Here is a 14,936-nt window from a genome sequence, read left to right as displayed (position 1 = left end):
CTGAAGTGAAAGAGTTGCTTGCAGAAGGGAGATACCTAAGTGGTAGTTCTCCGATATTTAATTTGCAGATGCAGGATGTGTTTGGAAGTGACTGTTCAGTGCACCTCTAAGCAGTTAAAATTCTGCATGACTTGCTGCTTCTTCCCTTCTCTAACATAGAACCTTTTCTCTGAAACTGTGGAATGGATTTCTGCACAGACCAAAAGAACTTGAGGCAGATGATTGCGTACCTTAGTCTGTAGAAGGTTAAATTGATTAACCGAGGTATCTGTGGTAGCAGATCAGCTAAATGTCATGCATGTGCTTCACAGTATTTTAAAGAAAGTGATAGTGAATAGTGAGGAAACTGGTGACATGGAGTTTTACAAGAGAAAGGAATTTAAAGAGGAGCAAAAACATGACAAATAAAATGTAACTTATAGTTATTTGCTTCCTTTTCCTTTAGTATCAAGCAAGCTCCAGGATGGTTGTACATTTCATTCTGCATAAGTGTTTAGGAAAGGAAAGGCCACCTTTTCTTATTGATGCATCTCATATTTCCCCATCTCCTGTTGTTCCCTTCCACCCTGCATGTGACAAGTGTCTTTATATAACCACCAATTGCCTGTTCAGTGACCATGCCTGTGTTCTTTATTTGCCAGCAAGATCTGGTTCCCTGGTCATGTTTTGTGTGTGGTTAGCATGGAAAAATGACTGAATTTTGCTGTTAGTTTTCCTACTGCAGTTGCATAATCCGTCTGTTGCTAATAGGTATTTGAAGCAAGGATATCCAGATGATTGCTGTCTATTAAATGTGAGTCTTCTGATAGCCTAGGTTAGTCAGTAGAGAGTAGTATACGCTATGGAATTCTCTGGCAGTCAAATACAGTAAGGCTACTACAGTTCTGTTTAGGTTGGAGAAATAACAGCTTTGATTTTCAAAAAGAAAAAGTTCTCAATTTTAATTTTGCATACAGCATTGCCTACAGAACAGCACTGAGAAAACAGGAATTTCTGGAACTTTGAGAAGAATGTGTGAGATGAAGGAACAAAGTTCTCAGTTTTTGCCTAAAAAAAGGATTGTCTTTATAGTATAATCTTATTTTTAAAGTGTAAAATGCTGATCATGTGTTTGAAATAAAAATTGCCACACCAGCAGTTGGCTCAAATGCTAGCTTTCAAATAAGTGTGCTTTATGTTACCTTAGAAATGCGTACTGTTTCTTTCATTTTGTATAATCAATGGCTATTAAGATATTATAATCACAAAATAAACAAGAGAGTTAGGCGAAGGAGACTATGATAATGAGAATAAATAGAAGGCTTACCCCTATCCTGGGCTCACCCACAAAACACCAGAAGGAGGGATCTACAGAAGAAATCCTTCCCCACTGGTAGCCAGCTCTTAAATGGGTCTAGGAGAGCTGGAGCCAGGCTCCAGCCCTTCTGGCAGCACAGGTGAATTGCCTTCACCTCTGCTCCTCTGGCTGACTCATGACTCGCCTCAGGTAATCAATCAGAGGTTCAGGCCGTGACTCAGCAGTTCCCATACACATTTGTTTTTAAATTGCTCCTTCTTCACAGTTGTACTGATTTTGAAAAGCCTTTAAAGTGAATCTGCAGGAATGTCTGGTCTGTTTTGGAATATGTTGTGCATATGTTGTAAAGAATACATTGTTTTCTCACTTCCTGGTAGTACTGCTGAGAGTCTTCTGCTTCTGATTTTATTCCTCCAAATAGTTGAGGAATTATTATATATTATATATCTTATATATTATTATATAATATATAATTATAATCTTATATATTATTATATAATCTTATTATAAATTACATCTTAGAGTAATACAACTCAAAGGGTGAAGGATGAGGTACACAGTGCGGTCAAAGTGATCAATCACAGTGATGTTTTGCATGATCTCCTCAAGGACTGTGCAGCTATGGCCATAGCTGGCTTAGTGAGTGTAATCCAGCTGTTTTGATTGATGCCTTACTAGAGTCATAAATGCTGGTGTTGGAAATAATCTGAGCCCTCCTGAACTGGTACTGGTATAATCACTATGTCATTCTTTAGTACATACCATTCTGTAAATGGCACTCTGTTTCAGAGAATCAAGCTTTTAGGGAGTGGTGCTTTCTCTTTCCTGGAAGATGGATATATTTAGAATAATGGACAAGAGGCACGTAATCCTGGTTTCAGGTCTTAAAAAAAGACAGCTGTGTTGTATGTTATTTAGCATCAGCAATAGAAGTTCTCTGATCTCCAGGTATCTATAGAAACTTGAGATTTCCTCCACACTTCGCAGCTTCACAGAATCCCAGAAGGGCTGAGGTGGGCAGGCACCTCGGGGCTCATCTGCTCCAACCCCAGGCAGACAAACCCAGTGCAGGGTGTCCTGGCCCATGTCCAGGTGGCTTTTGTGCATCTCCAGAAATAGAGAGTCCACAGCCTCTATGAAACAACCTATAAACTAATTTTAGACTGAGGCTTTCCTTAGATTGAAGTAGATGCAGAATACCTATTTTCAAACAAACTTCATTGTGATCAGTAAGTCTCCTTAGAAAAAGGTGTGCGAGTAAGTTTTTCCAGAATATAAAAATAATGGATTGCTTTTAGTGGCTAGACGGCTTACTTTAAAGTTGAAGCAATAGAATCCAGATAATGGTTACAAGAAATGCAGAAGATTTCATCTGAACTTTTCATTTATGACATGGCAGTATGTATATTGTTTAATATAACATACGTAAAACATGCAAATGTTGTTACATGCTGGGCATAAAAAATTACTTAGGATTTAATGAGAGAAGTAATCTATATTCAAGACAATTTATGCTACCCATCAAAGCAGCTCTTTGTATAAATCACATTGTGATTTGTTTGATGTGGTCCTATATGCTGCAATTAATTTATTTACTAGCTGGACAATGTTCTTGAATCTTTTTCAGGGTTCAGCTGATCCCTTAAACAGTGCATTCCACCTGACCTACAACATGGTATTGAACTTGCTTAGAGTAGAAGAAATTAACCCCGAATACATGTTAGAGAAATCGTTCTACCAATTTCAACATTACAGAGCTATTCCAGGAGTGGTAGAAAGTAAGTATCCTTGTATGTTACTCTCAATTATGAAACCTGGCATAAAAGCTACTGTAGCAGCAATGTTGGTCATTTGAACACCATTGTCCTTGTGTGAACCTATGTAGTTCTTGTTTTCCCGATCAGCAGATGCCAGTGCACTTTTTGCTATTTTGTTTCAATTTCAGGAATAGTAATTTCCTCTTCTCTTTAAGATCTATGCTGACCTGCATTGTCAGTCTATAAAGAGGGCGTTCTCCTGAGATTTGGACAAAAATGGTTACCCCCATTGGTAACCTCTAGGACAGGAAGAGAGAAAATAATTCAAAAATTCTTGCAGTTTGCAAGAGGGGCAGAGAGGATAAGTTTTATATCTTAGTGACATGTAGAATTTAGCTAAAATAATTTTAATTTTAAGTCTCATTGCAGTTGCTAAGGCATGCTGTATTCAGAGTAGTAGTGTGTGTGGGGGGAAAGAGGACTGAGACTTTATTTGCACTCCATTTAGTTGACTAAATTTTGAGCCATGATCTTTTAATAATGTGTTTTCATGAGCCAAAGTCAGTTTCCAAAGATCTCAGCCAATATTTGGGAATGAGAAAATTTAACTCAAAATTAAGAAGACAAGATAAACTGCTTCCTTTGCCACCCATATGTGAGCAACTCATCTGTTTGACTGTTAATAGAATATCAAGAGACAGAGCGCACTTGTGTGCAGTATATGTGTAGGACTGATCAACAAGTTCATTTTTGTCCTGATTCCCTTTGCAGAGCTTCTTACAGTTTGCAAGTGCAGTATTTATGGCAGTAGTAGTCAAACATAGTATGTGTTTCTTGAGAGCCTGCCTGTTCCAATTGGCATGCCTAAATCTTCATGCTGGCATTCCAGCATTACTATTTAAATAAAGAAATGGAGCTGAAGAACTTTTTTCTGTGTGTTTTTTCACGTTTCTTGCTTAGGCACCATAGCGTTTAGAATTTTTTTAATCATTTCAGCTGCAATCTAGAATACAAAGCAGAGAAATGTTTTTTTAGGTCAAGGTGCAAATCATGTCACTAGTGTGAATTGCTAGCTTTTTTAATTTAAAAAAATAAAAGCTTGGCAGCTAAAAATAGGGAGCACTTCCCTGAATTGTGTCTCAGGCTCAACTGAAGTGAGATTTTTGAGTCACTTGTGTGTACCCAAATAGCATGCACGTAGGTAAATTTGTAGAGGATGGCCATCTTTATAGTAAGTCCTTTGTTTATATCGACTTGTGTTTCCAGCGTGAGAGAAGGAAGTACGTTCCTTAAAATAAGAACTGATTGGCTTAAATAAGTTGTGAAAACACTTGAGGAAGAAAAGCAGTGAATTCAGAGCAATATGCATGTAAAACAGAACACTGATTCTCATGAGGGAAGTCATTAGAAGATGTCTGTGCGCAAATATTTTTTGTAGGAAGAGGTCAGAGAGCCCTGGTATGCGGTGAATCCCCTCTTACAAATCATTGCGGGGCTTTATGGGACTTCTCTGCAAACCTAAGTCAGTGATTTCTGGACAATTGGTGGCCCAGGCTTCTCTGTTTTCAGGCTTGTTTACAAAATGTGCTGTGGTTTGTTTGGGTTTTAAAAATAAACAAATAAATGATGGTAAGTACTATGTTTAATGTACTATAAATAAAATTTATTGGACACTCTTAGAAATTTCCAGTTTTTCAGAAAATGGATTATTGCACACAGAAAATATGTCTTGAAAATACTGGTTTTGTGGATGTGAAAGAGAAACATCGACTTCTACATTTATGAAATTATTCATGTCCATGAGATTTTACTTTTTATTATAGAGGTGAATAAATTGGAAGAACAGTACAACAAAATAATAATTCCCAATGAAGAAAATGTGGTCATATACTATAAAATCCGACAGCAGCTTGCAAAACTGGGTAAAGAGATTGAAGAATATATTCACAAGCCAAAGTATTGCTTGCCCTTTCTACAGCCAGGAAGACTGGTAAAGGTAAATGGAGATTTTTTTGTTGCTCTTTGGTTTTGTTTCAGCTAGTGCCTTCCTGTGGCGTTTGCCGTGTTCGTTTCTCTTCTTTAGTTTACTGTCTTAAAAAGTTTTGTGCATCCTACTAACGGTTTTTACTTTCATTACATGTCTCTCTGTTAAACAGTCAGCAATGAAAGAAAAATAAATGCTATTTTGATGGTGAATAGTAGTCCGTACGACTGCTGTTGTAAATAATGAAAGTAAGAAAATGCACTTTCACTATGATGTCGCTATACACAGGTGGTGTTACAATGTCTTCTGATGTTTTCAGGTGAAAAATGAAGATGATGACTTTGGATGGGGAGTGGTGGTTAATTTCTCAAAGAAATCCAATGTTAAGGTAAATGCGTGTTCTCTCTGTTAGAAAAACATCTATCTTACTGTTTTAACTTTCTGAAAATAAGATGGATCTCCTGTTTTCTTTATGGTTTTCAAAGATAAAAACTTTACCCTTTCACCTCAAATTTAGATAAAATTCAGGCCTTAACAAAGTGGATGTCTAAGGAAAAAAATTACGGCAGTTAGGACAAACACTCAATCCTGGGTTCATTTTAAAATATTCAGTATATTTATGGAGGAGATTCTCATTTATCTGATATAACTGACTCAAAAGCACACTTGAAAATGCAAAATTTCAAGATACTTAGTTTCTTTCTGAGGTGTCCCCAGCATTGGTATCCTATATGCTGTGTTATTTAATCTCAGAACATTTTTAGAAGCTGTGGGAGTTGAGAGCACAGAGAGGCTGACATCCAGCACCGTGTAGAAGGTTATGTTAAAATCAGGAATCGTATCTTCAGTCATAAGCTAGTAGCTGAGATGTGAGACTGTTTATGCCCTGATTTATTGCTGTAGGTTAAGGGTTGGAAAGTTCAAGTACAAACAAAGCAGAAGAATAGAAATGGATTTAGGGAAATGTGCAAGAATATACGGAATGCAGTAATGAAATTGAAGCCAGATTTGTTTTTTCCTTCCCAAAGTCCTTTTTTACAGTTGGTCTCTGCATAACCCCAGAGACCATATTTTGGTTTCCCTTTTAGAATTGTTTTGATGAGCTGCTCTACTGACTAAACTGAAATCTAAGTTTAAAGTGTATTTTTATGCTGTAATCTTGTTGCTGTAATTTTGGCAGTAGAGCTTTGGCATTAATTACCAGTGGTAAACGTGAAGCAGACTCCAGTGGTACCTCTATTTTGTGGCACCTTTTGCTGCTTTTCTAATATATATATTCATTAAAGGGGAAATGAGAGAAATATGTGCGTGCAGAACTTGCTAGAAGGGTTTTTATTTTGTATTTCCATCTTCCTTTTTGAATGTCTAATTTCTGTTTTTCAAGTTGGAAAAATAGGCTGTTTCTGCTGTTGTTCAACTGTGCTTCTGGGCTGCTTTTTTCGTAGAACGACATGAGCAGTGAAGTACATTTCCCTGATTCCAGCATTTTATGTAAAATTACCAACTTATGTATCACTGAAGGCATTTCTACCAGCCTTGTGTCTACAGCACTTTTTGCCTTCCCTGTCTGGCCTGCCTCGCTGTTGTGCAAAGCCATTAGGTTTGAACATTAGCTTTGAAATTACAGCATCTTCTGAAGATGATGGCCCTGGCTCCAGCTCTAGTTTTTGGTTGAGTTTAATCAAGTTGCTCCACCAGCTGGCTTGAATTTTTCCTTCTGAATCGTATGGAAAGATTGACAATAGGAGCTGAAAATTATGGAATAGCCTTGAAGTTATGTAAATTTAAAATCAGTATGGAAAAAATGGTTACTATGAGCAGATGCATAATAAATGAGCACTTGCAGAAGCTGTTAGTTTCTAATTTTCATGTCTCTGTCTTTGCATCTGCCCTAGGATACAGATGCATACCCTCATTACTCTTTAATATCATTTTTTACTTAATGAATATTGGCAGTATGTGATTATTGTGCTTTATCTTTAAACTTTCCTCTGTCTTTAAACCATTGCACTTCTTTGATTTGCTTTCACAAATAATGTTGAATAAAACGCTTGCTTTATTGTTACACTTGGATGTATTCCATGTTGTCTTCTGTTGCTTAATTGTAGACATCAATTTTTTTGTCTGTTAATTGTTCTTGTTATTGAAATTTGAGATAGCATAATTTAATGTTTCTTGTGTAGATTTTATAGTTCTTGCATATTAGATTTCTGTACTTACCTGTGGATGTTTATGTGTAATGGTTGTAATGTTTGGAGTATAATTGGTGGAGACTATGTTTAGAGTATATGTGGGGTAATATTGAGAGTTCTCTGTCACACTCACTGAATTTTCTGGAAATCTCATCTTACCAGGAATCTGAATTTGTTACCTGTGACGTGTTCACTGATTCAGAGATCAGGCGTGCTGTGAAGTGCTGTTTTGTTTCCAGGCAGATGATGTAAGAGATGCTTAAGGGCAAGTCCCTGGGATGCATCACATCATGCAGTGCTCTATGAAAGGGGGCATTCTAACTTGGCATGACAGGGATTTTTCTACTAACAAGTTTTTACAGTGTGTCCTAGTTTTATTTTTGCTCTTACACATAAAGACGTAGGTATTCATCTTCAAGTTTTTGGGACCCAAGATATTGTAGTTATGGAAAAGGAAATGTCTTCTAGCAGTCTAGGTTACATTGTGTCTGGTCAGCATTGTCTGAATCCATTGGCATACCTAAATTTACATTAACAGTATTAATATTAACAATATTAACAGTAAATATTTGTGACTCTTCCGCTCCTCTTTTTTTAGTAGGTTTAGTGCAGTGAACATCAGTATAGTTACAAACACCTGTTTTCTAGACATCCCCAGTCATAGCATTCTGTGTAGTGTGTAAGTGCTTCAGTCTCTTTGCCAAGCCAGTGTTGTGCTTTCCATAGCTGTGGCTGAATACTGCTTCCAATCTATGTGGACTTTTTTTACACAACCTATTACTTTCAAATAGCAATTCAGAGGGCAGCAGTATTCTGTCAGTGTTGTGCATGGCTGCTGTGAGTCCTTTTTACAAATGTAGGACACATTTCAGACAGAAGTTTCTTCCCCAGCAAGTAAATGGATTTTTATTATGAAATAACCTAGCCTGTAGAAAAGGCTAACTCTGTTTTTCTGTTTTATTTATCATAATGGTTTCCTGTAAGTTTCTGAAAGTCCCTTAGAAATGTTGGGTGCCGCCATCCTTCTTTGCATGCACTTGAAAGCAAAACCATGTGTTGCACAGTGCCCATTAAAATCGAATTTAATAAACATAAGTTTTATGAAGACCTCTCCCCCAAACCTGTGATTGGAAGGGGAAAAACTTGTTTATATAAATTCAAAACACAGTGCCTATCTTCAATTTTAGGCCTGTAATTTTATTCTACTAGAAGTCATAAAAAATTTGCTGGTAGGAAGTGTTCATTTGAACAACCTTACTGTGTGTCAGTCCAGTCAAATAACCTGACATATGTGCTTTGCCTTTAAAAGCAGTATGTAATAAAGGTTACAGCTTTGCAAGCAGTACTGTTTAACGGCTGCATCCACATGTTTGTGTTCTTTAAGTAGATGTAAAATGACAAGTGTGCAATTTGGAATGTATAAATTCTTGGCCTGCAAGATACAATTTTGTCTGCTGCAGATAAAGCATGTTATGCTGGAAGACTTTTGTTCTATCCTTAGTGCAGGGAAAAACTTGAACTTGCAAACCCGTGGATGAAACAGACCCCCACAACTTTCTTTTTTTCTTTCCAAAGACAAAACTATGAAGTTCAGTATTACCAGATATTTTGCATTACAGTTCAAAAGATACTGGCTTACTAGTGAAGTGTTACATCTAGAAGAAAAAAAAAAAAAGGCAGAAGCAACTAAAGCTTCTGTTACACTACAGATCACATTGGAGAGTATGGATTAGGAGAAAGGAATTTTTTTGGGGGGTGTGTTTTTCTGTGTGATGGATCTTGTAAATCAGTATGGATTCAGTAGTTTTCAGAACGAGTGTACTGCATCTGTGAACTGATGCTCTGCGAAGAGAGATGAGCTGCTGCTCATTTCATACCTTTAATACTGAATAAAATTGTGCTTTTTCCTTCCTTCTCACTGTTATTTTATGTAACTGATGTTGATCTGTTTTCTCTGCCCTCAACAGCCTAATTCTGGTGAATTGGACCCTTTATATGTAGTTGAAGTGCTCCTGCACTGCAGCAAAGAAAGCCTGAAAAATGCTGCCACTGAGGCTGCAAAGCCAGCAAGACCTGATGAGAAAGGAGAGATGCAGGTTTGTTATAAATATTTATTCTAACTAGTTTCTTTTAATTGCTCTACAAGATTCTGTTTCCAAAGCATTTGAAAACTGTAGAAGGGAGATTGATTCATTAAGAGGAGCTGTACGCCTTTTTTAAGGGGTTGCTGGTAATACTTAAGAAGAAACTGTTTCAGCAGTGAGCAAATTACTTGAGTCTATTTGTTACCATGTCAAGGACTGCTTTGAAACTTAGTTCTTGTCCCCTTAAGTTTTTGGAATCAGTGTAGGAAAGACCATAGGTGCTATGTGAACATAGTTACTAAAATGACCTGTATGTTTTACCTTCAAGCAGTGAAGTGTCTGTAAACTGTTTTCTTTCTGATGTTTTGGGATTTTGGAGCATGCCTTTTTTATATGAAATTTAAGAATTTAGTTAGAATGTAGGTAGTCTTTGAGTAGTCTGTTTCAGCAGTGATATTTGGTAGATTCTTTCTTTAAAAGTCTCTTCAGTTGCGAATCTGAAAACTGAAGAAGAGATCTTTTTTTGATTTCTATTCTTCCTCTTTTTACCCCTTTCAAACTCTTTCATATTTGCAAGTCTATCTCAATCAAAAATAAAATTGAAAATTTTTGTGAAAAGGTTTGCATTACATAAAGTTTTCAGTTTTAGCAACCTGTATCAAAACAAGCTGTTACAGATCAGATACAGTTGTTCAGTTTGTTTAGAGTTCTTTTTCACAATTCTGTTTTAAGCTACTGATGGCATCTTTGTGGTTTTGATGCTGGTGGATACATATTTTCTTATTTGTTATTTTCTGTTAATATTTCTACTTGTATTTGTAACAGTAATTTGTCTATTTTGGATTATAAGAGCTATTCCAGTAGAAAAAAGGCAAGAAAAAAGAGTGTCAAAAGTGTCTAGAGATTATCGTCTTGTAAAAGCTAAATACACACATGATGACTTCGTAATGCAGGGTAATTTGTTGGATTATTCTGTGTATTTCAGTGAAATATAGTTAAGAAATACATTTCAATCTAATCTTAATATAAATATTGAATGAGAGTACATATTCACTAGTCATATCTACTTCTTGCTGCACTGGAATACAAGCAATAGGAAAACCGATTTTTTTTACTTTATTTTTTTTCTGCTTGAGCCTCTCTCCGGACTGAATGGAATATGGAATTTTCCCATTTGGCCAGACTGACTTATTGGTGCTTTACCTCGTTATTCATTTTTGCTGCTTCCTTGTACTCCTTTATCCACTGCTCTGTCCTTGTTTACTCAGTTTCCCTTTTCCTTTGTGAAGTTTTACAAGGCAGAAGTGACAATACGTATTTTAGTGACTGGGTGCTGCGCTCTGCTCGTAGGTCGTTCCTGTTCTGGTGCATCTCCTCTCGGCCATCAGCAGTGTCAGACTGTACATACCCAAAGACCTGAGGCCTATTGACAACAGGCAAAGTGTGCTGAAATCTATACAGGTAAGTTTCTCAAGAGCTGCAAAAGCTGTCTGCTTCGATTAGAGGGGCACACTTGAACAAAGGGCAACTAGTTTTAAATAAATTCGTCTAAATTTTGAGTCACATCAGGAGTAGTTTTAAAAGGGATTGGAAACTGGGAATGTATATCAGTTGTATCCCTTTTCCGACTGTCTTTGAGAACTACTGGAATATCTCATACCAAACTTCCACCTCCTCCTTTCACATCCCTGTAACTGTGTCAGACTATTTTTAAAATTGTATTTTGTTGTGCTGTTACAATATTAAAAGAAAATTTATTTTGTCTTCTTTTTTTCTTCTGTTTACATTCAAGGAAGTACAGAAGCGATTTCCTGATGGGGTGCCATTATTGGATCCTATTGATGACATGGGTATCAAAGATCAAGGACTGAAGAAAGTCATCCAGAAAGTAGAAGCATTTGAGCATAGGATGTATTCACATCCTCTTCATAATGATCCCAATTTAGAAACTATATATAAACTTTGTGAAAGAAAAGCACAGGTAAAATATAAAACAGCAGACTATACCGTGTATATCTGTGTCTAGTTGAAGAGAGGCTTAACTGCTTTTCTTTTTCTTCTCAAAGCACAATTCTATCTTAAATAAAGTGAGAAATACTGAATCTTATTAACAAACTGGCAGGGCTGTGCCATTTCCTTCACTGATCTGTAAAAGAAAGCTTTTCAGAAATACTAGAGATTAAAACGTTACAGAGGTGTCACTAAAGTTCTGTTCAGTCAGTAGGCATGGCACACCACAGCATGCCCACAGATAATTAAAACTTGTCATTCATAATAAGCTTGTGCAGAGCTGAGGTGAGCTGATGGGGCTTACTAGCTTGGAGAGATTACCTTGCAAACCACTGTGCTGCTTTTTCCTGACTCCCAGCTTGGAAGCAGTATACTTATTTTGTACAGGGCTGCACCCTGCTAAACTGAAAGTAGCTGCATATAAAAATAATTTATTTGTTTCTGTCCTTCTCCAGAGAGCAAATTCTCTAGGATTCTCTTCATGGAAGTAAGTTTATTTCTGTCAGGAAAAGCGCAAGGTTGTATGTGTTAAGACCTAATGGGCCAAGCAGACTTCCACAGGGGTGTCTGTGCTGTGCACTCTGCCATTAGGATGATGGTAGTCTGTGATGTGATAAACTGGAGAAGCTGCATGTATTCAATGAAGGAGTTGGCAATGGGGTGTAGTATTGGTCTTAGATGAAGTGTCAGCTCACAACCAAAGATCTCTTCTGTAATTTTTTTAATTTATTTTTTTTCCTTCTGCATAAATAGCGGAATTTCCCAAACATGCTGGAGTTCTTTATGGGTGTATGGAGCCAATACAACTTTTTGGTGTTTTTCACTTTATTTATAACTTTCATCTTCTTAATAGAGTTATTGGAGTCAGTTTCAACTGCTGTGACTGTTTACTGTAGTTCTGAGGCTTCCACGCATATTAAATGTCTCTAGACAGTGGCATCTGTTAACAAAGCAACATTTAATTCTCTCCTCCTGACACACCCCCAGATTGCTATGGATATTAAAGCAGCAAAGCGAGAACTGAAAAAGGCCAGAACTGTCTTACAAATGGATGAACTCAAATGCCGCAAGCGTGTTTTGAGGAGGCTGGGTTTTGCCACATCTTCCGATGTCATTGAGATGAAAGGACGTGTTGCCTGTGAAATCAGCAGGTAATTGCTTCTGTGCCAAGCGTTCGTCATGCAGGCACGCTCAGCTGGCCTCACGGAAACTGGCGTGTCATGTTTATGTTTTAATATTCTGGGACCAGTGGAAGAAAGGTTCTTCTTAGGCTATGGGAGGTGTGTCATAAAGGGAATGTATGAATGAGAGCAATAAAATGGCACCTGAAGAACAAAATACAGTATATGCCAAAAGTAAAACGTGGATGTTAGAATGATGGAATAGTGGCTAGTTTCTTACACACCTTAAGCAATGGTATGGGTTGTTGTTTAATACTGTATCTTACAGGAGAAGATTGTTAGCACAGAGCCACTCGTTACACCCAAACATGGGTGTAACAGTGAGTGTCAGCAATTACTGAGTCACTAACAGGTTTAGAATACAACTTAATTGGTTCCACAGGGCAGCTGGAACAAATCTATAGGAGCGATGCATTTTACTGTAATGCATTTAACAGGTATGTGTATATTGAAAGATATTGTAAAGATTCCATGGAAACTCATGAACTGGACTCTGTTTCAGGGCGTAGCTCGAACACTGATAGAGCAGTGTATTTTTAGGAGTCAGTATGAATGTTTTTACTTCTTGCCCTATAACTATCTGTACCATCCGCCCTAAAAAATGTGATAAATTTGAGCTGCAGCAGCATTTTATCAACTCCTCACTTCCAGGATCTGTTTTCTGATGAGTTTCAATTTTTGTTGTTTTAAAAAAATCAAGTCATTTCTCCCATCTTATGCATCATCTGATAAATTCTAAATAGACATGTAGTCTTATCAAGAATTTGATGTTTTATCCAAGTAGTAGGTTTGGATTTTGTATTGGTGTCATGCATTTCCTTTTGGAACTTGGTGTGGAATCTTTATTCTTCGAGGAAGTTGTAGCAAATTTTTCCTCTTCCCAGTATCTTGGAAATATCTGGTTGCATCTCTTTGTTTGAGCAACAACAGTGCCAATCCGTGTCTCTCCCTTGTTATTTTCAATCTCTTGATGTTCTGTCTGATAAAACTGTTAACCTGAACTGTTATGAACTATCAGGAGACATTATCTCTAGTCCAGTTAGAGCTTTTAGTTACTTTACATTAACATCTTATTCATTGGCATCCCTCTCAAAAAGCCAATGCATCAGTTTTTTGCATTCCAGTAAGTGAAATTAAGAAGCTTTTGTATTTTAGCTATGGGAAGTCACTTCACAAAACAGTTAACAATACTTTGTTTAAAAATGACAGTTAAGTCTTCTCTCTAAGCGTTCTTCTCTTTGTTTTTGTTTTAGTGCTGATGAACTTCTCCTGACAGAGATGATGTTTAATGGGCTCTTCAATGACTTATCTGCAGAACAGGCAACTGCGCTGCTAAGCTGTTTTGTCTTTCAAGAGAACGTGAGTTTCTTCCTGAGTCTATGAATTCTAGACGTTCCCATCTACTGCTTCTAATTCAGTTCCAGAAATTGGCAATGCTAGTACAGTCCATTGCATATTTTTATCTGAAGTTGTTTCAACACAAAGTGCCTTTGAGCACACGCACAGATTTTGTCAGTATCTGTTTCTTAAGCTCTGGAGTGCAGTTATTTTTAATGGAGGCACGCCTGTGCTTTGTTATTTGGACAGTACCCTTGGCCTGTTGATGGAAATGGCAGTGTCACGTGGAATTGATATAAATGAAAAGCAAGACCATGGACATTTAATACCTGATACCTTTGTTTTCCTGCCTGCAAGCAAAATAGAAGTTCACTGCATTTTCCCAATGTCACCAAAAAAAATAAACTTCCATATAAAATCTCACTGCAGGTGGCTAGCGAGGCTTAGCACTCAGGCTGACTCAAAAGGTAGAAAGTAGCAAATACTACTAAATTATTCTTGTTAGTAGAAGGGATGCCAAAGTAAGCCATTGCTCATAAGCAACAGAAAATTAAAAGCTAGGATCCAGTGCTGTGGTTTGCTTCGCAGTAGTGTTCATGTCTGAACAGCTAGAACATAACATGTAGCTGCAATTGTAAGGCTGTATTTTCTTAAATTACCACTACTGTTTGTTAAAAGTGTTTCCTTTTTATATTCTTAACAAAAAGTTTGTAACAGCTCAAGTAGTAAATGGTGAGCATTTTTGCAGTTCAAAGTTGTTCAACAGTTTATGGAAGAAATTCTGTCACTGCTCAGAAAGCGCGTTTGTTTTTGTTTTTTTTTACTTGAAAGATTTGTTTTCTATTTGGTTTGAAAAGGAGTTCATGGGGAATTCAGTAGATTACGAGTGTTTGATAACAAGTTTGGAAGGTCACAGAAATCATTTAGGATGACGTTAGCACACATGGTAGCTTTTACTTTTGCATCTAATTTGGTTTAGAGGAAATACATGGGAGCGCATGAAGTTACTTAATATTTTCTTTTTCAGTCCAATGAAATGCCAAAACTGACAGAGCAGCTGGCAGGACCACTTCGACAAATGCAGGTAATGCCC

At 37.1% G+C, this 14,936-nt stretch overlaps 1 protein-coding gene across 1 annotated transcript in view; it reads left to right on the top strand.

Moving 5' to 3' along the window:
* The window catches only part of MTREX (Mtr4 exosome RNA helicase), a 42,538-nt gene that overhangs the window by 23,113 nt on the left and 4,489 nt on the right, over window positions 1-14,936 (top strand). The window contains exons 16-24 of the mRNA XM_052670608.1: window positions 2,925-3,075; window positions 4,878-5,050; window positions 5,358-5,426; window positions 9,198-9,326; window positions 10,665-10,775; window positions 11,107-11,295; window positions 12,312-12,475; window positions 13,759-13,864; window positions 14,871-14,927. Of these exons, the coding sequence (XP_052526568.1) occupies window positions 2,925-3,075; window positions 4,878-5,050; window positions 5,358-5,426; window positions 9,198-9,326; window positions 10,665-10,775; window positions 11,107-11,295; window positions 12,312-12,475; window positions 13,759-13,864; window positions 14,871-14,927 (1,149 nt within the window). The remainder of the gene's footprint in view (window positions 1-2,924; window positions 3,076-4,877; window positions 5,051-5,357; window positions 5,427-9,197; window positions 9,327-10,664; window positions 10,776-11,106; window positions 11,296-12,311; window positions 12,476-13,758; window positions 13,865-14,870; window positions 14,928-14,936) is intronic.

This window comes from Tympanuchus pallidicinctus, unplaced genomic scaffold, assembly GCF_026119805.1.
Source record: "Tympanuchus pallidicinctus isolate F22 unplaced genomic scaffold, pur_lepc_1.0 scaffold9, whole genome shotgun sequence".
In the NCBI taxonomy this organism is placed as follows: domain Eukaryota; kingdom Metazoa; phylum Chordata; class Aves; order Galliformes; family Phasianidae; genus Tympanuchus; species Tympanuchus pallidicinctus.
Note: the sequence above shows the minus strand (reverse complement) of the source record. Positions and strands in the feature narration are given on the sequence as shown.